The 21,835-nt window shown below is 40.1% G+C and overlaps 1 protein-coding gene and 1 pseudogene across 1 annotated transcript in view; one reads left to right on the top strand and one right to left on the bottom strand.

The window, feature by feature from the left end:
• Shoc1 (shortage in chiasmata 1) overlaps positions 1-21,835 on the bottom strand; it is a 78,590-nt gene that overhangs the window by 19,339 nt on the left and 37,416 nt on the right. Inside the window, exons 11-18 of the mRNA XM_087897277.1 lie at positions 18,707-18,949; positions 16,741-17,142; positions 13,735-13,860; positions 13,144-13,320; positions 12,437-12,541; positions 4,115-4,293; positions 2,731-2,803; positions 1,398-1,467 (exon numbers count right to left, since the gene is read on the bottom strand). Coding sequence (XP_087753403.1) covers positions 1,398-1,467; positions 2,731-2,803; positions 4,115-4,293; positions 12,437-12,541; positions 13,144-13,320; positions 13,735-13,860; positions 16,741-17,142; positions 18,707-18,949 — 1,375 coding nt within the window. The remainder of the gene's footprint in view (positions 1-1,397; positions 1,468-2,730; positions 2,804-4,114; positions 4,294-12,436; positions 12,542-13,143; positions 13,321-13,734; positions 13,861-16,740; positions 17,143-18,706; positions 18,950-21,835) is intronic.
• On the top strand, positions 4,721-6,137 carry LOC148119535 (aurora kinase A pseudogene; annotated as a pseudogene).

Genomic DNA, 21,835 nt, shown 5'->3' with positions numbered 1-21,835 from the left:
GTCATTCTTTAGCTGGAGCTGGACGGACAGGTACAGATGGCTTCCTAAGCTCTCCTGACTTGACTGCTCCTACTCAACTGGAAAAGCAATGCTCACAGTTTGCTAATTTCTTCTGTGTTAATCTTGTTTTATCTTTCTTATGTTTGTGGTTTGCTTTTTCTTCTTTGTGTGTGTGTGTGTGTGTGTGTGTGTGTGTGTGTGTGTGTGTGTGTGAGTCTAGTCTAATGGCTAAGCCATCCCTCCAGCTCTGTTTATCTTTTTTGAGTCTCTCTATGTAGCCATGACTGTCCGGAACCAGGCTGGCCTCAAATTCACAGAGATCCAACTCCTCGGCCTCCTGTGCAGGGAGACTAAAGGAGTGCACCACCATGCCATGCCTGGCTGTCATTTTATTTTTCTCTCAGATAATCATACTTAGAAAAATACCAGAACGTAAATTTTGTATGATCATATCCCAAATGTAACTCTGATTTTATTATCTGAGTATCATCAATAATGGATATCAACATGAAAACCTGCCTCACCTCACCAATGCCAAGTCTTTATTCTAAGAATCTATGTAGTAGGGTGGAGCTGTCTCTTCTCCATGGGCGTCCTAAGTGTTTAATGAACACAATAAACGAGGGGCACAGCAGTGCCAGTGCGGTCTTCTCCCGTCGTCATGTGCTCCAGTGCCTACCACAACCAACCCTCTACCGCTCCGTCCCATCCAGATCAGTCTGGAAGGTTGAAGTGTTCATACCTACTGCTTATGGGCTTCTATTTTATTTATATTTCTTTTCATTATTTGGATTCCAATATTAGAAATAATTTTTATGTAAAACGAGACAGAATAAAGACACTCAAGAACCCAATGCTTGGTCTGTTATAAGCAGGACTTCCCCAGGAAGAAGGGAAGATGTGACAAATGGAGAAACTGAAGAAAACAAGGTTGTTTTAAAGGGTATTTCTTTTTTCTTTCTTCACTTTTTATTTATATTTTTGAGACAGGATTTCTCTGGGTAGCCCTGGCTGTCCTGGAACACACTCTGTAGACCAGATAGCCTCAAACTCAGAGATCCACCTGCCTCTGCCTTCTGAGTGCTGGGATTAAAGGTGTGCGCCACCAACGCCTATTTCTAGTCCAACAACGATGATGATAATTTTGCAATATTAAAATAAGACTGAACAAATTCTTGGATGCTAATTTTATTAAATAGACATGGCTATGTTGTGAGTTAGTATTCTATGGCATTTTCTATGAGGAGAGTAAAGTCGTAGACTTCAGCTTTTCTTAACCAGAACTCTGGGAGGGCCATCTTCCCAAGGCCACGCCTGGGCCAAGGGCTACAGCACAGCCCAAACTAGCTCTCCCTTTCCTGGGGAACTATGTCGCAGATTAAAACACATAATCTTACTCTTTGAAAACAGCGGTAGTGTCCAGAAATTTTTTTCTCTCATTTGAACGTAAAACAGTCACTGTTAAACCTGTTAGGAAAAAAAGGGAGTTTTCTTTCAAAAAAAGAAATTTTTTTTTTTAGTTTTGTTTAAATATTTTTTCCAGTGTCACAACTTTCAGTCCCATAAAAATGAACTGAAATTCTGTAGGCATGAACATTACTTGAAATACAATTTTTCAGATTACATTTCTAAGTCTATTTTATTAGAAAGCTTGTAACATAAGCAATATTTCTGATGTGTATACACAAAGATCATGGCAATTTAATTTTTATGCCAACAGAAACAGTCAAACACTTAATTTTAAAACAGCCATATTAAACACTCATTAGTTGTGTATTTAATCTTATTTTGCCCCAAATCATAGTAGATTCTTATTCTTTCTCTAGCCAAAAATGTAAATACAGAACAAAATCAGCAAGGGAATCTATTTCATTGTGAAATACATTCAGCTAGCTCCTGGCTGAGGATAGTTGTCTCTGAAGTATTCAAACATTTCCAGCTGTATAGTAAGATTTTTGTGTCAGCAGACAATGCTGAAATGAGACAGCAAGTGTCGAAAACAGCTGGGTCAGCCTGAAGCTGCTCACATCCACATCGCATGCTAACACTGTGCAGCCCTTTCCTGAGTTATTTATGGTGTGTGTGTTTGTGGGCGTGAGGTAGGAAAAGTAATGTGACGCTGTTAGCTCTCTCCTTCCATCATGTAGGCAGGAGTTCACATTCATACACACAAATAAAAAAAGTGTTAAAGGAAAACAATCAGCTTCCATAAGCTGGAGGAGGCATAAGAGGAGGCAATGGCTTGTGGGAGAAAGCCATGTTTCAGCTATAGTGTGACAGAATCCCATGTAAGCAGTGGGCTCCAAAGCTCAGAGCAGAAAGGGCTGACGGAGCAGAGATGAAGCACACACTGATGAGAAAACTGGGTATCTCTGTAAGTATTACCCATAACATCTAGTATGCTACATAATCATTAGGAACTTTTTCTTTGTTTATAAAACTGAGTAACAACGTAGCAACTAGGAAGTAATCTACAAAACATGTCAATTCTTAATAAAATTATAAGTACACTATAGATATATTGCAGACTTAGAGTCTACATTGATTTAAAAATTGTTAGTTCAAGAACTGATGAAAGTTGAGCAACTGGAGAATTGAACTGTCAGTAAAACTCCACTGAGTCCTAGATTTTGACAACATAAATTTATGGTGTTTTATTGTCAATAACAGTTGATAAATACATCTGTATAACTTAAAACACTAAATGAAGAATAAGTGAAATGTGCCTACCTTCTATTTTCTTAAGGGTTTTAATAAGCAAATGCTTTTCTCCATTTGAGTCCATTCTTATTATAATCAGTACCTAGACAAAGACAAGAATTCCACAGGTACTGCTGAATTAATTTCTTCTCTCCTTCTCTCTCTCTCTCTCTCTCTCTCTCTCTCTGTGGTCCTGGAGGTCACACCTAGAACCTCACCCATGCTAGAAGGTGCTCTACTCTGAGGTATCCCCGCTGTTTTGCTACAGTGATAAACTAGCAAATTTAACTGGTCAGACAAAAGTCATGACGATGAGAGCAGAGTTACCACCTGCGGCCCGATAGTCTGTGAACCCAGCACTAAGGAGGCCTGGGCAGGAGGGCCTGGAGGGCAAGGCCAGCCTCTGAGGCACAGAAAACCCTGTCTTACAAACAAAAAGGGAACACACAGGTTACAAAGGAAACACTCTTGTTCTAAATTCTGGTAACATCAGACATGAGTGAGGGAAGTGTTTGGGGCAGTGCCCTGGCGTTCCTGTCTGTAACATTCATGCACAATTCTCTCAGCCCGCTGTTGATTGGAGAAAAGGAGGGGCTGCTGCACTCTCCTCCTCAGCATGCGACTTCTCTTCTGGAAGGGAGCAGTGCCTCAGATTCAAATGTAAATTTCTCATTTATTGATTAATTGACGATTTATGAAAGTCATTCAAGAATTATACTGTCAAGGGTAAAGGAGTGATGAAGCAGAATTCAGACTCACTGTGACCACTTGTAATGCTTTTTTGCTAGATTAAGTTGAGAGAGGTATTTTGCCTTAAACCTTCATTAATTCAGTTCTCATATAAATGATTTAGGGTGGGTGAGAAAATAAATGCATAAATACGTAAGGGTTTTTTTTTTGTTTTTTGTTTTAGGTTTGTCAAGACAGGGTTTTTCTGTAGTTTTGGAGTCTGTCCTGGAACTAGCTCTCATAGACCAGGCTGGCCTCGAACTCACAGAGATCCACCTGCCTCTGCCTCCCAAATGCTGGGATTAAAGGCGTGTGCCACCACTGCCTGGGCATAAGGTATTTTTTATAATATCATGTCAGATGAAATTCTAGATCACTACCCCAAAATATGTTGTGAATTTCCATGATCTTATACAAATACCAGGCAGGGAGAACCAATCCCTTGGAGAACCAATCCATGACAACACTTTATATCAGAAATTAAAGCACTTTAAATTGGAAGGCAATGAATAATGACATGAATCCCCCTTTCTCCGTATCTGAGACTGCTGTTATCTTACTTAAGGAGGAAATTGTCAAGGACCAGATATAGCCTATTTATAACTTCAAAGTTAAATGCATAAAATCATGTTACATCCCCCTTATTTATACTAATTACTTTATCTGCTTTAGCTCAATAACTAACCTTAATCTGCTGTTGACTTTGCAACCTGCTTAGTATCTGACATTGCAATTCTTGGATCTTATAGTTGGTATTAGGCCTTTTTTCCTTAATAAACTGTAAAATTTTCAGCTGTCTCCAAATGTTATCCAAGCAGGAGTCTAACATGCTTTTGTAGATATCCTTTGCATTTGACAAATATCCTGTTAAAGGAAAATTGGGGGAAAATATTAAGTTCTTTAATGTTTTGAGTATAACTCCATGACAAAAAAACACTAAAAGAAAATAAATCTTTTTGTTTTTTTAAAGACAGGATCTCTCTATGTAGCCATGGCCATCCTGGAACTCATCATGTAGAACAAGTTCCTGTAACTCACTATGTAGACCAGGCTGTCCCAGAATGCACAACGATCCTCCTGACTCTGCCTCTGCCTACTGAGTGCTGGGATTAAAGGTGTGCACCACCATGCCTGGCTAAGCAATATACTTAAGTGAACAGTTAATAGATCTAGAGAAAAGTCTCAATGGTTAAGAGCACAGTCTGTTTTTCCAGACAATGGAGGCTCAGATCTCAGCACCTGCATGACAGACAACAATTGTCTGTAACTTTAGCTTAGTTTAGAGGATCTGATGTCTCTTCTGGTCTCCACAAGAAATGCAAAACACCGGTTGAGCTCCCGGGATCGCTTGGAGGCTTCGGTCGAAGGCAGGATCCTGCCCATGGGTGACATGGACAGATGTAAAGAAAACTGTGGTTCCAGGCCTGCTAAGAACCTAGGATTGGCTAGCAGTGGCCAGGCCCAGCGGGTCCTGTGTCCTTCCAACTCCTCCCACCGTGTCTTTTCACAAGCGCAGAAACTGGCCTCATGTCAGAAGCCAGTGCCAAAGCAGTTGCCAGCTGCCAGCGTTCCTCGACCTGTCTCCCGGCTCAGCAACCCCCAGAAGAGTGAGCAGCCCACAGCCTCTGGAAATAATTCTGAAAAGGAACAGTCATCAAAACAGAAAACAGAAGACTCGAAAAAAAGGCAGTGGACTCTGGAGGATTTTGACATTGGCCGCCCCCTGGGTAAAGGAAAGTTCGGAAATGTTTACTTGGCAAGGGAAAAGCAAAGCAAGTTTATCCTGGCCCTGAAGGTGCTGTTTAAAACCCAGCTGGAGAAAGCCGGGGTGGAGCACCAGCTTCGAAGAGAAGTGGAGATACAGTCCCACTTGCGGCACCCCAACATCCTCAGGCTGTATGGCTATTTCCACGATGCCACCAGAGTTTATCTGATTCTAGAGTATGCACCCCTTGGGACAGTCTATAGAGAGCTCCAGAAGTGCTCCAAGTTTGACGAGCAGAGAACGGCTACTTACATCACCGAGTTGGCAAATGCTCTGTCTTACTGCCATTCAAAGAGAGTCATCCACAGAGACATTAAGCCAGAGAACCTGCTTCTTGGGCCAAATGGAGAGTTGAAGATCGCAGACTTCGGGTGGTCTGTGCATGCTCCATCTTCCAGGAGAACCACACTGTGTGGCACCCTGGACTACCTGCCCCCCGAGATGATTGAGGGCCGGATGCACGATGAGAAGGTGGACCTCTGGAGCCTGGGTGTCCTCTGCTATGAGTTCCTAGTTGGGATGCCCCCCCTTTGAGGCACAGACCTACCAGGAGACCTATAGAAGGATATCACGGGTTGAATTCACATTCCCCGACTTTGTGACTGAAGGAGCCAGGGACCTCATTTCAAGACTGTTAAAGCACAATGCAAGCCAGAGGCTAACACTAGCGGAAGTCCTTGAGCACCCCTGGATCACAGCTAATTCCTCAAAGTCTTCGACTGGCCAAAAAACCAAAGAGCTAACTAGCAAATCGTCTTAGAGAATTCGGAGCCATGGCCCCTGTGCAGCTGTGAGAAATGCTCCATCAAGACTGCGGGGCATCATCCCTGCTGAGCAGGCAGTCCCTGGCCTTGCGTCCTGAGCAAGAATCATGCTGCTTTTCCTGGTTCAGTAATCTGGAGGAAGGTTCCACTGCAACAGTTCCCATGGCCTGTGACCCCTAAAGTGTCCTTGTGGGGTCTCACCGTGGGAAAGTTCTCACTCTGGCCACCTCCCCAGTGATCACCTGTGTGTCCATAGCCTTCAAGTGCCTGAGTGTGTGTGTAACTTATTGGGCCACCAGGCCTGGGAAAGCTGTTGGAATGAATATGTAGTTTTCTTTTAAATGTTAAATAAAGGTTTGTATATAGCCTTTTCTTAACTGGCAACCCATCAGAACACTGGTTTTCAGCCTTAAGCCTGTATGGGATTCGGATCCTCAACCACCTTAACGGAGCCTGTGCTCTACCTGCTTTGAACGCGACTCAGGTGTTTCTAGATGTTATGGGCTGTTATGCTGGAGTTCTGTCAAGTACACAAACTTGTTAAATATATAAATATATGTATAACAAAAAAAAAGAAATGCAAAACACCCAAACACAGAAAATAAAAACAAAATAAACAAAATGAAAACAAAACAGTGACAGATGATATTTTCATTTAGTCCTATTCTTATTTTAATAAAATACGCTGGTGTTTTAATTTAAATTTATACTCCATACATAAATTCTATTAAAACTGTACATGCTTATGGAATACTATGTTATATTTTGATACATACACATGCTGGGTAATACTGTTTTCTTTTTCTTTTCTGACATGGGATTCCGCTCTGTATGCTATGAATACCACTGGTTAATAAAGAAACTACTTTGGGCTTATTGCAGTGCAGAATAGGGCAAGGCGGGAATTCCAAGCAGATAAAGGAGGAAAGTGTAGACCAAGTCAACGAGACACTATGTAGCCACCAGAGGAGAAAGATGCCTGCATGCCAGTACTGGTAAACCACAAGCCTCGTGGTAAAATATAAAATAATAGGAATGGGTTGATTTAAAATATAGAGCTAGCCAATAAGAAGCATGAGCTAATAGGCCAAGCAGCATTGTAATAATACAGTTTTTGTGTGATTATTTTGGGTTTGGGCAGCTAGGAAACAAACAAGCAGCCTCCACCTACAAATGGTGCACCAATGTATCCGTTCAGTACAGCACAATTTCTTGGCAGACCACACTTTTTCAGATAGGCTGTTTGCTGGTGGAGAGCAGGGGTGCTGCAGCTCCTTTAAGAGAGATTTTCCTGATTCAGCATTAGCAGAAAAAAAAAATATCCATGTGGTTTAAGAAATGGCGGCTTCCTGGTTTGTGCTAGTTGCACGAACAGCTCTGACTCTTTCAGAAGGCCAAGCACTTAAATGGGGTCTGTGAGCAGAGTGCTACAACTTGCTTAATGGCAACATAGACCCTCTGTGTGCCTGGAAATGAGCCTGGCTTGCAGAGCTGGTACTGAATGGACCTCCGCCATGTTGGACTGGGTGGAGCCAAAAAGCAAAGCAGCCTTAGTCCTAGCCATGCCTTTTAGCATTTTCAGAAGTGCTCCTGTACAGAAAAGGATTACAGATACACAATAAAGACAAATTCAGATGGAAAAGACCTCTAAATGGGTCACAATGTTGGATACATGTACATAGGCTTGGGAGAGAGAAGAAAAGGAATATAGACAGTTATAAAAATGTAAATGGTTTTAAAAACAAAACAAAGTCTTTAAAGAGACAGACAGTCATAAATTAAAAGGAGTAAATAAAAAATAAGCCATGTAAATATGAAAAATACACAAAGAGTCTGGATTATATATACTATTGTGCTTTCTTTATATGTTTTGACTGTAAATGATCTAAGTACAAAGAGACATTTCATTGTACAGGCTGCTAAGCTAAACCAACATATATGTTTTGGAGGTATCTTGACTTCAAATTTGGGTCTAAGGATATGCTATTTTGGAAAAGAGGTTCTGCTTTTGTATCCACAGAGGATGAGAACCTGTCGATTCCTTCCAGACTAATGTGGTTTGATGGACCAAGAGCCCCCTGAAAGGTCACTTTGAACACTCCTCAAAAAATTACTTCGCCCAATAAACATCAGGAAGCAGTTTGGAGAAAACTATGCCCAAATCCCCTAAATTATTATTTAGAAACATTTGTTTACATTTAAAGGGGAATATACTATCAAGATGAATACTTTGCTTTGGTATGGATCTTGGTTTATTGATACAAATTTAAGGTCAATTATGTTATATATATTTTTCTGCTCTTGATTAAGGTATTGTGTTTATGTGGCTCATTTAAAAATGTAATATATAATTAATACAGATTAATAGATATACATATATAATAGTCAAGCTTGTAGTCATGTTAGTTAGGTTTTCTAGATGTACAGAGATATATTTCAAGTGGATAGTTATTCTTCACACCTTTCAAAGACAAACAAAATGTGGCATTTAAAATGTTTTACGAACTTAGGATTTTTCATGACAATCAGACTCATCTGCTCCTGGCAGCAACAATCTACTTCAAGAGGATGCTGGGCACTGAAGATGCTCCTTATGGAGCTTGCCATCTGTCTGGGTAAGAAGCTGTTCTTGGACTGCTTGATGTTATGCTGTATGAACTGAACATGCAGGACCCACAGAAAAATGACTGCTGAACTTGCCTAACAGTAAGACAATCCTTCGGGATTCCTGCTTCATGAAAGAGTCTGCTAGACATTCTGCAGGACACAGAAGAAAGTGATTGAAAACTGCCAATATAGTTGGAACCATCTTTGAAGTTTCCTGCTTCATAGAAAAGTCTGCCAGATACTATGGGCCTGTAGGCTGAAGATGGATGCCCCAATGGTACAGAAGAACTTTGGGTGACTGTCCAGGAAGCAAAATGTTTCTGTCAATTCTAGATTTTTGGAAGTTGTTTACAATGTACTTCCTGTTAACTTAGGTAAGATATCCTTCTGAGGTCTTTGACCAAGTTGAAGAATAGATAGTTATAATTATAGTTTTTCTCTATTAGGATAAAGGAGATATAAATATTGTAACTGTAATTCTTGCTTAGAACTGTTTTGTTATATGATGTGAGATTCCCCTCTGTATGCTGTGAAAACCATTGGTTAATAAAGAAACTGTCTTGGACCTGTGCAGAGCAGAATAGAGGTAAGCAGGGGAAAACAAAACTGAATGCTGGGAGAAAGGAGGTGGAGTTTAGGAGAAGCCATGTGGCCCCACCGGACACAGATGCTGGACAGAACTTTACCCAGCAAGACACAGCCATGTGGTGATATACAAATTAATGGAGATGGGTTAAATTAATATGTAAGAGCTAGACAAAAAGAAGCTAGAGCTAATAGGCCAAGCAATGATTTAATTAATACAGTTTCTGTGTGGTTATTTTGGGTCTAAGCTGCCGGGCAGCCTGAAAGACCAAGCAGCCTTCCTACAACAGTTATATGTAAGTTTACTGTTGTTAAAGTTAAAACCTTCTTTTTTATTTAGACAGAAAAGAAAAGGTGATGTGAGATTCCCCTCTGTATGCTGTGAATACCATTGGTTAATAAAGAATCTGCTTGGGGCCTATTGCAGTACAGAAAAGGGAAAGGCAGGAATTCTGAGCAGATAGAGGAGGAGCAAATAGGCAGAGTCAATGGGACATCATGTAGCCACTGGGGGAGAAAGATGCCTGCGTGCTGTATAAGTAAACCATGAGCCTTGTGGTAAAATATAAAATAATAGGAATGGGTTAATTTAAGATATAAGAGCTAGCCAATAAGAAATGTGAGCTAATAGACCAGGCAGTATTGTAATAATACAGTTTTTGTGTGATTATTTCAGATCTGGGTGACCGGAAAATGAATGAACAGTCTCCGCCAACATTTTTTTTCTTTTCTTTTCTTTTTTTTTTAGTCAAGGTCTCATTGTATATCCTTGGCTGGCTTGCAATTTGTTATGTAGACCAGGCTGGCATTGCTTTGCCTCCCAAGTTCTGGAATTAACCAGTATTATTCTGAAATCCGATAAACATATCTTTCTCCTCAAACATATAATGTATTTAAAATAGGGTGAAGATGGAAAAGAGAACAATATCACAAGTTTATTTTTAAGTTTGTATAACATTAATTTACTTGTACATATCTCCATACTTTGAATATATCTTATTCTTTCCTGTTTCCTGCTTACTGAGTATGAATTCACTCTTCCTGGAAACCTCAGAAATTACACTTACATGGAAATCCTTTCTAAATATTTATTCATTGGAATTTTCTTAGTATTTAATTTATGCAAACTTTGTACCTCATTTTTGTTGTTGTTGTTTTTTTAATGCACATGACAACCTCATTAGAATATAAAACCTCAGGGTAAAGTAAATGGTGTTTATTCATAATTAGTTACGCATTTGCTAAAACATTGAGGTCTAATTCATTCACATAGGACAGGGTCTTACTATATTCTACAGCATGGTCTCAAATTCCAGGTCTCAAGGGATCCTTTTAGCCTTCCCAAAAGCTGGCACTACAAGCATATATAATCATACATGTCTACAAAGGGCAACTTAAACATGAAGGAGCTAAATCTTGTCCTTGAAGGTTCATATTTAGTAAATCTAGATTTGAATGCCAAGAATTTCCTTTTGACAAGCTCTCCATGAGTTTTGTAGATTTTTGCAGCAGAACACCTGGTTACTTCTGAATATCAGATGGTGAAAAGATATTGGGGGCTGGAGAGCTGGTTCAGCAGTTAAGAGCTCCAGCAGCTCTTCCAGAGGTCCTGAGTTCAATTCCCATCACCCACACGGTGGCTCACAACCATCTCTGGTAGAAGCTGATGTCCTCTTCTGGCATAAAGTTGTACATGCAGATAGAGTACTCATGTACATAAGATTAGAAAAAGAAAAGATATTTGGGTAATTAATGAAACAATAACTTAAAATGTTGAATTCTCATTTGGTATGTTTCATATGCACATGAATGTCAATTCTTATATTAGTATTGCTAGGCTGACAGGTAACTTTTAGTTTGACTTATTATTTTTTGTGTTTGTTTTTAATGATACCTTTTTATTTTTATTTTTTATTTTTATGTGCATTGGGATTTGCCTGCATGTATGCCTGTGTGAGGGTGTTGGATCTCCTGGAACTAGAGTTATAGACAGTTGTGAGCTCTCGTCCTGTGAAGTGGGCCAGTGTTAACTTGTGAGTCATCTCTCCGGCCTCAAGATAATGACTTATGTTTTATCTCCTTTTTTCAATTTTTTTCAAATCTGATTCTCATTACTGATTCACTGGTGTTTTTTGTTTTGTTTCAGTTTGGTTTGGTTTTTTTTGTTTTTTTTCGAGACATGATTTTTTTTGTGTATTCTTGGCTGTCCTGGAACTAGCTCTGTAGACCAAACTAGCCTTGAATTTACACATATCCTTCTGCCTCTGCCTCCTGAGTTCTGGGACTAAAGGCATGTGTTGCCACCACTCAGCTTCATTACTGATTTCTTAATATTGCTGTCAGTCTTAATTTTTTAAAAGATTTATTGTAGGCCATGCATAGTGGTGCACATCTTTAATCCCAACACTCAGAAGGCAAGGCAGGCAGATTTCTGAGTTTGAGGCTAACCTAGTCTACAGAGCAAGTTTCAGGACAGCCAGGGTTACACAGAGAAACCCTGCCTCCCCCAAATTCATTTTTAGTTATCTGTATGTGTATGTTTGGGGTAAGTGCCCATGAGTGCAGGTGCTGTGGAGGGAAGAGGCAGGGAGCCCACTGGAGCTGCTCAACACAGCTGCTGGAAACTGAGCTGGGCTCAACTGCAGAGCGTATGTACTCTCAATCACTGAGCCGTCTCTGCAGGCCCAGAATTACCCTTAAAATAAAATCTAATCCAGTGGAATCTCTTTTCAATGGCTCCTTATCATTGTACAGTAAGGGCTAAATCGTTTGTATAGCAACAGCTAGTTCTTATTTTTTAAGTCAAAGTTCCAAACATGCACAAAGGACCAAAAATGTATTTGGTAAAATGTCAAATATCACACTAAAAACTAGTGCATAAAGATGATTATACATTCAGATCTGTGTAAGGCCATCAGAACTCCATAATTCAGACCCAGACTAACAGCATAAACAGACCATATATATATATATATATATATACATACATACATAATTATATATATAACTTATTTTTTCCAGTTTGGGTTGAGAGTCTTGCTAGTGGTAGACTTATTTAGTATTTAAGTATTAAGGGGCCCTGAGTTTGATCCTTAGCACTGAAATGTATATAATATACACCATATATGTGTATATATCCCATTAATAATTATGACAAAATGTTGATCAGTGTGATAGGTGAGAAGGTGACATAATTTTTAAGAAGTATATCTTTTTCAGAATATTAAATTATTTCAGGTGGACTATCCAACAAGAAGAAAGTAAAAATAAAAAATTCTCTACCAACCTAATGCTGTATCCAAGCTGCATGTTAAAAGGACATCTCTCATTGTCACCAGGAGATGTAAGAGAGCAGCATGCATGAATGTTATTTCTCTGTCAGCATTTTCACCTACAGAAGCAAAAGCATAGTTAACACATTGCAGTTTAAGAATATGTATCGATTTGCTAATAATGACAGCTATTATCTATTAGCAAGTGCTTACTATTGTTAGGCTGTGCATAAGCAGGTTAGTTCATCGACTCTCTAATAATCCTATCAGGACTACTGTGAGCCTCATTACGGATGAGGGCACAGATTTAGTGAGGATAAGTGATGCTCAAGATAGCACTGAGCCCAGACAGATAACCGCCAGCTCACTCCCTACTGGCAAACAATTTTCATTTTATATATATATATAATATTTAAATCTTGTATTTCATTATGGGACGCAGTTAAAATCACTGGAAACAATTTGATCCTTTGGATTTTGTTTTTGCAATTTTTTGGGGATGGTCTGAGTAGGTCCATGTTCGAGTCCCAATGTGAATGTTCACGGTGTTAACTTTGCTTTTGCAATGGGGATCTATTAAGTAATACTTATCACCTAGGAGATTCACTGAGAGTCTTGTACTACATGCTAAATTACAGTCAGGGTCTCGTCCAGATCTGAAGTCTGCAGCTACAGTTGTCTATAAATTCATCCAGGTGGTCTGAATCTCATTTGTGCTCACCTTGGTGAACAGCATCATTTACTAGTTTTTCTTGTTCCTTTAAGAAGAATCTTGTTTGGTCAAAAATGACAGTGGCGAATTTCCAATTAGCAGCAGGGTAAGTGCAGAGGCAAACAAGCTTCTTTAAGACAGGAGTTGCTGCTGCTTCTAGGAGGCAGTATGCTTGGCACTGGGTGTCTGAAAAAGAACAGCACTGAAATCGGTGTCTGTGAAAAGGACGCGGTTCTGTCTTTGATAACCACCTACATCCCTGACAGTGGGTGAGCAAACAGATCATTAATAACTCATTTCCCGAACATGGAAGACGAGAGTGAGGACTCCTGCAGTTTGGTCTTCTTACATGAAGGCAGGAAGTGGTCCAGCTTCAGTGAAGGAAGAAACAGCAGTTAGTGGGCTCAAGTATGACAATGGGAGAAAGACAGGCAGTGGACAGGCATCCAGGTCTAGAAGTAACTTGGAAGTAGAAACAGAATTAAGTTTCTGAAACAAATAAAGACAATTACATGGAGAATAAGGTATATTCTACAAATCTTGTTTTGGAGGACTTTCAAAACAAGCAAAATAGAACAATCTTGAAGGCATGCCGCATACCTGATGCTTGAATCTCAATGACATCATCTGCTCTTTCTTGACTTTGTTCCTCTGCAGTTCTGTTGTTAGAAACAATAGGACTCTCTTCTTGAAGAGTTAAATAACACTTTTCTTTATCTTGAAATTCTAGCAAAAACATTAAATTGTTCAGGATAAATTGTGTTGCCTTACTTTAACACAGTGTTCAGTATCATAGTTGCTAAATTTCTTCATGGAGTCTAAGTTAAACGAATTACCCAGATAGGAACCCTGCTGAGTAGTGAGGTGGATGGCGGAAGTGGGAAAGTTCTGGCCTCAGGCCAGAGCTCTAGCCCAGTCCTGACAGCAGTCTGGGTGTCCTCATATGCAAATACGGGCTAGAATGCCGACCTTCGGTACAGCGGCCAAACACTGTCCAGTCCCAGACAGACAGGACGGCAGCACTCCAGCTCACTCTGCCTTCCCAGAGCTGTCTCTCTGCTTTAGCCCTCTCCTTTGTTTCAAGCCTTCTAACATCTCTCTCCTCTCTCATGCACACCAGTTTTCCTCTGTTGAACTTCAGCTCTGCCATCGTCCACACTAAGTCTTCCAGATCTGCCTACTTTACTTCCAGGCCACCAAACCACCCCTCCTTTAATATGCAGCTCATCATGTACCTGATACAGTGTTTAATAAATGCTTGTTTTTTTTCTTTTTTTAGGTATTATAGAGGATTCATTTATGTACATGCAGCTATTTTAGCTAAATACTAATGTCACTCACAGATAATATGATTATAGGATATTTCTAAAACTGCATTACCAACCCGATGTACTTGAATATGTGAGGTTAAAAGTATGATAATTAAATTGGACATGGTGACTATGCCTATAATTCCTGCACTTGGAGGGCTAAGACAGGAGGATTACAAATTTGAGGCCAGACATGGCTACACAGAAAGATCCTGCCTTCTATAAAAATAAAGAACCCCAAGTGTTGGGACCAATTGGAGTCCTAGCCTTCAGCTGCTCTTCCCTGCTGGAGCCTTCTAATTGAAGTTACTAAAAGCTGTGTCTTCCCTAGAGCTCAGAGGATGGGATTTTCACCTGTTGTCCATTGACTGCTGGGTATTTAAGCCTCCATGGTGCTATTAAAGAAGCCTTTGTACCAGTGATTGGAGGTTCGTGTGTCTGTCTGTCTCTGTGTGTGTTTCCTCAACCTCCAGCCCCTTACCTGAAGCTTGCAAACTGGATTCTAGCACACAGAGCACAGACGGGGGGTGCAGTGCACAGCACCCAAGTGTAATTTGGAGACTATTCAAACTAGATTATGTCATCTTGAAATAATACTGCCAGTTAATTTTAAGTGATCTAAATAGATACAGTCAAGCAATATTAATTATTGAAATTTTTGAGAAAGCTAATAAGTAATAACATTTCTTGTCCCTGGTCAACTGTAAAATAAAGCAAGAATATTATATTACCTTTATTGCTAATAAAAGTTAAGTTGGAGAATAGGGCTTTATTTGAGAGACAAGTGGGCTTGGTAGCTAAATACCTGAATGAGGCATCTTCCCACCCAGTCCTCACCTAAGCTGGGCAGGGAAAATCTCATCAGGAGAAAGAGTCATGACATAGAGAAGCTGAGAATACTTCCTTCTTTGGGGAAGTTCATTCCCTTACTGTACACCCAGGAACGAGCTTCAGCCCATCTATCTATGGCTGTCACACTTTGGGAAACCACACATAACTGCCATGACACTGAGAACCAAATCTTGTCCCCACAGACAGAACATAGGACTGCAAGACCCAATCATGCTCTAAGCAACATAAACACTTCTTTTTATCAATTTCATCAAGGTAAAGTCTATCACGATTATTCTAGAAAGCACGAGGTGTAGTGGTGCACACCTTTAATCAAAGCACTTGGGAGGCAGAGGTTGGAGGATCTTCGTGTGTTTGAGGTCAGTCTGGCCTACATAGTGAGTTTCGGGATATCCAGAGCTACATAGTGAGACCCTGTCTGGAATAAGAAAAATTATTCTAGAGTTCCATTTTTTTTTACAACTGGAAGTGAAATGATATGATATACTATACACTTCTGATGTGGTTAGAAGCAGGAAATAAATGACAATTACAACTCAAATAGAAACTCTGATAATATTAGAAAGATTAATGAGCAATTAAAAGAGAAAATGTGTAAGTATATATTAAAATGTGTTAAGACACGTAGCTAAACCCTAGCTAAAGAGCTGGTAGCTTCCAGGAGAGTGCAGCCCCTGGCAGGTCTAGCACGCTCCAGTGGATGGCCTACTTGACAGTATACAGGTAGCACTGATGGATTCGATGGGTCTGGAGGGGTGGCTCAGAGATCAAGAGCACTTACTGCTCTTGCAGAGCTGACCCAGGTTCAGTTGCCAGCAGGCAAATGGCAGCTCAAAACTGTAACTCCAGTTCCAGGAGCTCCAACATCCTCTTCTAGCTCCCATGGGCACTAGACACACACGCAGTGCAATGCATACTTGCAAGCAAAACACCCACATACATAAAGAAAAGAAAATAAAGAAACCATTTCAAAATGAGGACAGAAAGTTGGATGGGTCTGAAACGGAAGGTGGATATGGCTGGAGATCGGGATAGAAGAAATGGTAATGGTAAAAAGAAAACGTTTGAAATTCTTGAAGAATTAATAAAACTATCTTTAAAAATACTGACGAAGGATTTTAAGTTAATAGAAAAAAAGCATGAGAGCATGATCAAGTTACGAATACTAAGCTTATATACCCAAGATATACAAAGCAAGTTTTAATTCATAGCTTTGTGGCAAATTAAGACATGCCTTTTCATCTTTGAAAGCATATTTGTAGCCATATCTAAGTCTATATTCATGTATCAACTCTGTTTATAAGGAGTGTCAATGGCATTTCCCTTGTCTATGAAAAACTATACAATTTCTCTAAAAGAGTTTTTATTTTCTTGCATTGTATAACAGACAGTGCCCAGTCCTAGAGGCTACGTGTCTATGCCAAAACTGTACTGAGTTACCCACCATTGTTTTGGTCATGGTCTGTGACTTCAGCATCCGAAGAGAAAGGCTTGTATTTACTTCTCAGGGTAATGAACTCGCTCAAAAGATCCAAGTCGTGCTGCTTTTTATTGTAAGATGCCTTGATCTGTGAAGAGGAAGCTGATTCAACAGCGGGTACAGAGTCAGCAAGTCCAACGTGACCGTTGTCTGTCTTCTGAACTGTTCTAGCCGCTAGCTCTTGGTCACTCTTGGGATTGTCTTCCTTTTTTGTTTTTTTAGCAGAGACACATTCCTCAGACTGCATCTGATGCAGCCCTTTGTTCTCAGAAGACGGTCTCTTCTGAGGATGTACTCTGCGGACACTGGCAGACTTCTCACTCACAGGCATGACGGGCAAAGGGCAACTCTGCTGTTCCAGCCAGGCTGGAAACGAGAAGATGAAAGACACCAAATGATTTCTATGTTTAAATAAATAACTTTTAGTTAGAGTTTCCTATTAACATAATTTTTCTTTCTTTCCTTTCTTTTTTGAGACAGGGGTTCTTTGTGTTGCCCTGTCTGACTGTCCTGGAACTCACTGTGTAGACCAGACTGGCCTCAAACTCACAGAGATCCGCCTGTCTCTGCCTCCTGAGTCTGGGATTAAAAGCGTGCCCCACCACTGCCTGGCAACCATCTCTTCATATTAGGAGTTTAATTGTTAGGCAAAGAAGGAACTCCAGTAAAGCTGTTGCTAATAGGTTATAATGAGTCACAGCCTTGGACAAAGGCTGAATCCAAAATACATTTTTTTAATTCTCATGAATGAATATTTTAAAAGAAACTTCATTAAAAGTTGGCAAAAATTTGAGCATTACACACACCCTACAATATAGATGAATCATGATGTTAAATAAACTATGCCAGCCACAACAGACCAGTATTTGACAGTTTTATTTATACAGACTGTCTCAGAGAGGCATCTCTACAGACAGAGCGCAGCAGTCCCGCCACACCTGGGTGAAATAGAGAGGAAGTGCGAAAGGCTATGGACTTGAGGGAGGGGCTGATGCGGGACCCGAAAACAGCTGTGGCGGTGACTGTACACCTCTGACTTTATGAAGACCCACTTGTACTTTAAACCATATGGTAAATTCTGTTACAGTAAACTGGTCACTGAGCGTGTGAAGATACTTATCACTATTAGGCATTAGAGAAACAACAGAATAAAGCCACAATGGCACATTACACATGTCCATTAGAAAAGCTGCTTCCATAGAACTGAAATTCACACATTATCGGTAGCCATGTACAGTGGTGAAATCACTTTAAAAAATAATTTAATAGTTCTTGTAAAATTAAACAAATACCTCTAACACCTACAATAACAATAAGCAATTTTATTTCTGTATATTCTCTCAAGAAAAACAACACCATGCCCATAAGAAATACTGCACAAAACACTCATAGGCATTTTATTCTCAACACTAAAAAATTGGGGAATAAATTCTGGGGAGATGATCGCACTCTGGTTAAGTACATATAATAAGAAAGTTATTTATCAATAAAATAAATGAATTAGTGCTACACATAACATGGGCAAATCTTACAGTGCTATGTTGAGGTGAAGAATCTAGGCACAAAGCCAGGAGTGTTGGTACACACCTTTAGTCCCAGCACTCAGGAGGCAGAGGCAGGCGGATCTCTGAGTTCAAGGCCAGCCTGGTGTACAGAGTGAATTCTAGGACAGTCAGGGATACACAGAAAAACTTTGTCAAAAAAAAAAAAGGAGAGAGAGAGAGAGAGAGAAAGAAAGAGAGAAGTGGCTAGACAGAAGCATTTTAGGCAGAACAGGATTTTAGGATGAGCTAGTTACACTGCCATATTTTTCTGAGCAAACATCTGGGCCCAGGAAGGCCAAAACCCATCAGCTGACAGAACTGAAGCATATCCGAAACCATCGTCTCATTATGAAATGGTCACAGTGTATGAACTACTCTGTGCTTACGCTCCAGCTGAAGCACTTTTGTAGGCAGAAAGATCTCCAGCTTAGCCTCCTCAGAAGACAGACCACTGTGGCACAAATATGCCTTCAGATGCTCCAAAGTTTCGGCCATTATTGAATTTCGTCTTGCTTGTCTCCAACCCTTTGCTTTTGCAGGGTTAATCACAAGGCTGTCTCCTTTGATAGAAAAGATATTCCTCATATCTGCAAGAGAATATTGACTGCTGGGCTCTTCAAACCTTGGAACTTGAAAACAAACATAGGGAAAAATAAATAAAAACAATAAACAGATTCATATTGGACATTCTCAATGAAATACATTTTCACACATTGGGAAACGGTGAAATTTGAGGCTATATCTGTTCTTTGTTTTCAAAATGATATTTGTATAAGTCCAAGTTAGTTTAACAATAGAAATCATACAGTTTCTTCTTCTTCTTCCTCCTTAAACTTACTGTGTAGACCAGGCTGATCTGCCTGCCTCTGCCTAAAAGTTGCTGGATTAAAGGTATGTGCCACCACACCTGACTATTTTAACTTCTAGCTATTTGCAAAGATTGAATAAAATGTTTTAGGGCTGGGAATGTGCCTCAGTGGTTAGAGTGTTGCCTTGCATGTGTGAATCCCTGAATTCAGTCTTTCAACATTTTCTCATGTATTTTCATAAGGTCACCTTTTAAAACCTCTCCACTCCAGCCCACTGCTCTGCTTTCAGCCACTGCATTTTTCCAGAAGTTTATGTAAATGAAGTGATACTGGATGAATTCTTTTTGGTCTGGTTTCTTTAATTCAGCATAATTACTTTGAGAATCGTGCATATTGTGTGAACAGTTAATCCTTTTTAAAAGATAAAAATAATTATAGATCTAATGGAACTGTAAAATAATGCAGAGATGTTTACTCTCCTATTTTCTACAATTACACACTACACTTGCATACAGTTGCACAAGTAGGAGAATGGCACTTTAGCAACCCATCAATTTTGTTCATATTGTCTTAGTTTTTTCTATTAACCCCTGCTCCGTGTGTGTGTGTGTGTTTCTGTGCAACCAGTTCTATGCAATTTTACCACCTATGTGGTGCAGGAGAATTATCTGTATTCTGTCAATCATATTTTAATAAAACGCTGATTGGCCAGGCAGGCAGTATAGGTGGGAAAACCAGACAGGAAGTAGAGGTGATGCAATGAGAACAGGAGAATTCTGGGAAGCAGAGAGGTTCCTCTGCCACTCCTGCGCAGATCACTGAAGAGGCAGCATGTAACTTGCCCAGCTGAGAAAGGTACGGAGCCATGTGCTAAAGTAGATAAGGATAATGGGGTAACATAAGTTATAAGAGTTAACAAGAAGCCTGACCTAATGAGCCAATCAGTTTATAACCTTATGGAGTCTTGTGCGTGATTTTTCCTTGGGACTTGCTGGCTTGTTGGGGTACTGGGTGGGACAGAAACCCCAACAAGCCGGCCCTCGTGTTACATATGGCGCCCAGACGTGGATAACTGAATCCACAGAAAGCCTGAGAAAGCTTGGGAAAGAATAGAGTAAAGCTTGTTTTGTTTGTAGCAGCAATTTCTCGGGTCTACTTTGCTTGCTAGAGGCAAGCAAGGCTCTCATCTAAGAGAGGCTTCCTGACTCAGCTTTAGCTGCAAAACCTTGCAGCTCATTAAGAGGTCCTGCCATGAAACACTTAAACGGTGTTGATGAAAAGCTTGACGCATGCTTTTCGGTTTTAAGCTGTAGCAGGAAAAAGCTGTGCTGTTTTAAAATGTCGGCTTTATGGGATGTCCTGCCAGAGCAAACTTTGACTCTTTCAGGCAGGCAGTCCGACTGAGTGTGGTCTGTGAGCAGAATGCTGCAGCTTGCTTGCTAGCAAGGACCTTGAAACACGACAGGTTGTGGCAGTGAACACAGCTGTGGCTGGTATCTCAGCTATGAGTCTGGAAAGCTAAGGAATGAGCTGGATCTAGCTGTCAAAGCCACGGCTTCCCATATTGCTTTGTAAATTAAAGGCTCATGTGGTCAGAAAAAGAGAGATATACAGTAAAGAGAGATTCAAAGAGGAAGAAAATCTCTAAATATTTTACAGTGTGTTAAAAATATATGCAGGCTAAAAGTTAAAGTTCTTAATGTAAAAAAAAGGAAGAAAGAGAATAGTTGGGTGTGGTGGTACACACCTTAAATCCCAATGCCTGGGAGGCAGAGGCATATTGACCTCTGTGACTTCAAGGGACAGAGGTAGAGATTGACCTCTGTGACTTCAAGGTGTGGTAGTGCACACCTTTAATCCCAATGCCTGGGAGGCAGGGACAGACAGATCTCTGTGAGTTCAAGGTGTGGTAGCATACACCTTTAATCCCAGCACTGGGGAGGCAGAGACAGGAGGATCTCTGTGAGTTCAAAGACAGCCTGGTCTACAGTGTTATTCCAGGACAAAGATATACAGAGAGCCTGTCTCAAAAAGTAAAAGTAAAAATAAAAGAAATAGAAGTAAAATAAAGCCGCATAAAGATGGAAAATACACAGAGAATCTTGATACTGTGTGTCATTATGCTCTCTTTTAATTGTTTGAATGCTGAGGAAGGAGCAACAGTCACCAAAAGACATTTGCTTATAAATGCTGCTGAACTAACCCAAGATAGACATTTTGAAAATACCTTGGCTTCAAAACTGAAGTCAAAAGGTATGTTACTTTGGAGAAGAGATTTTGCTTTTGTTTCCACAGAAAATGAGAGGCTATGGATTCATTCTGAATTAAGAAAAATCAGTTTTGATCAAGGGAGGCCACCTGAAAAATCTCTGACAGGAACAGATGGCCTAGATGTCTAAATTCTACATCCAAAACAGATTCAAGACTGTCTCCTGAGATGATCGAGACTCACAGGATACTCCAGTCAGGACTTGAATTATAACTCTAAATTTTCTTTAGGTCCCCATAAGATCATCAGCGCCCCCAACCAGCAGGAAGTAGCCTGAAATACTACGCCCACATTCCCAACAAATGGACTATGGGTATTTTTCTTTGTTTAAAAAAAAAAAGAGGGAAATGGTGCAGGAGAATTATCTGTATTCTGTCAATCATATTTTAATAAAACGCTGATTGGCCAGGCAGGCAGTATAGGTGGGAAAACCAGAC

Source organism: Myodes glareolus, chromosome 16 (assembly GCF_982192425.1).
Source record: "Myodes glareolus chromosome 16, mMyoGla1.1, whole genome shotgun sequence".
Classification (NCBI taxonomy): Eukaryota; Metazoa; Chordata; class Mammalia; order Rodentia; family Cricetidae; genus Myodes; species Myodes glareolus.
Note: the sequence above shows the minus strand (reverse complement) of the source record. Positions and strands in the feature narration are given on the sequence as shown.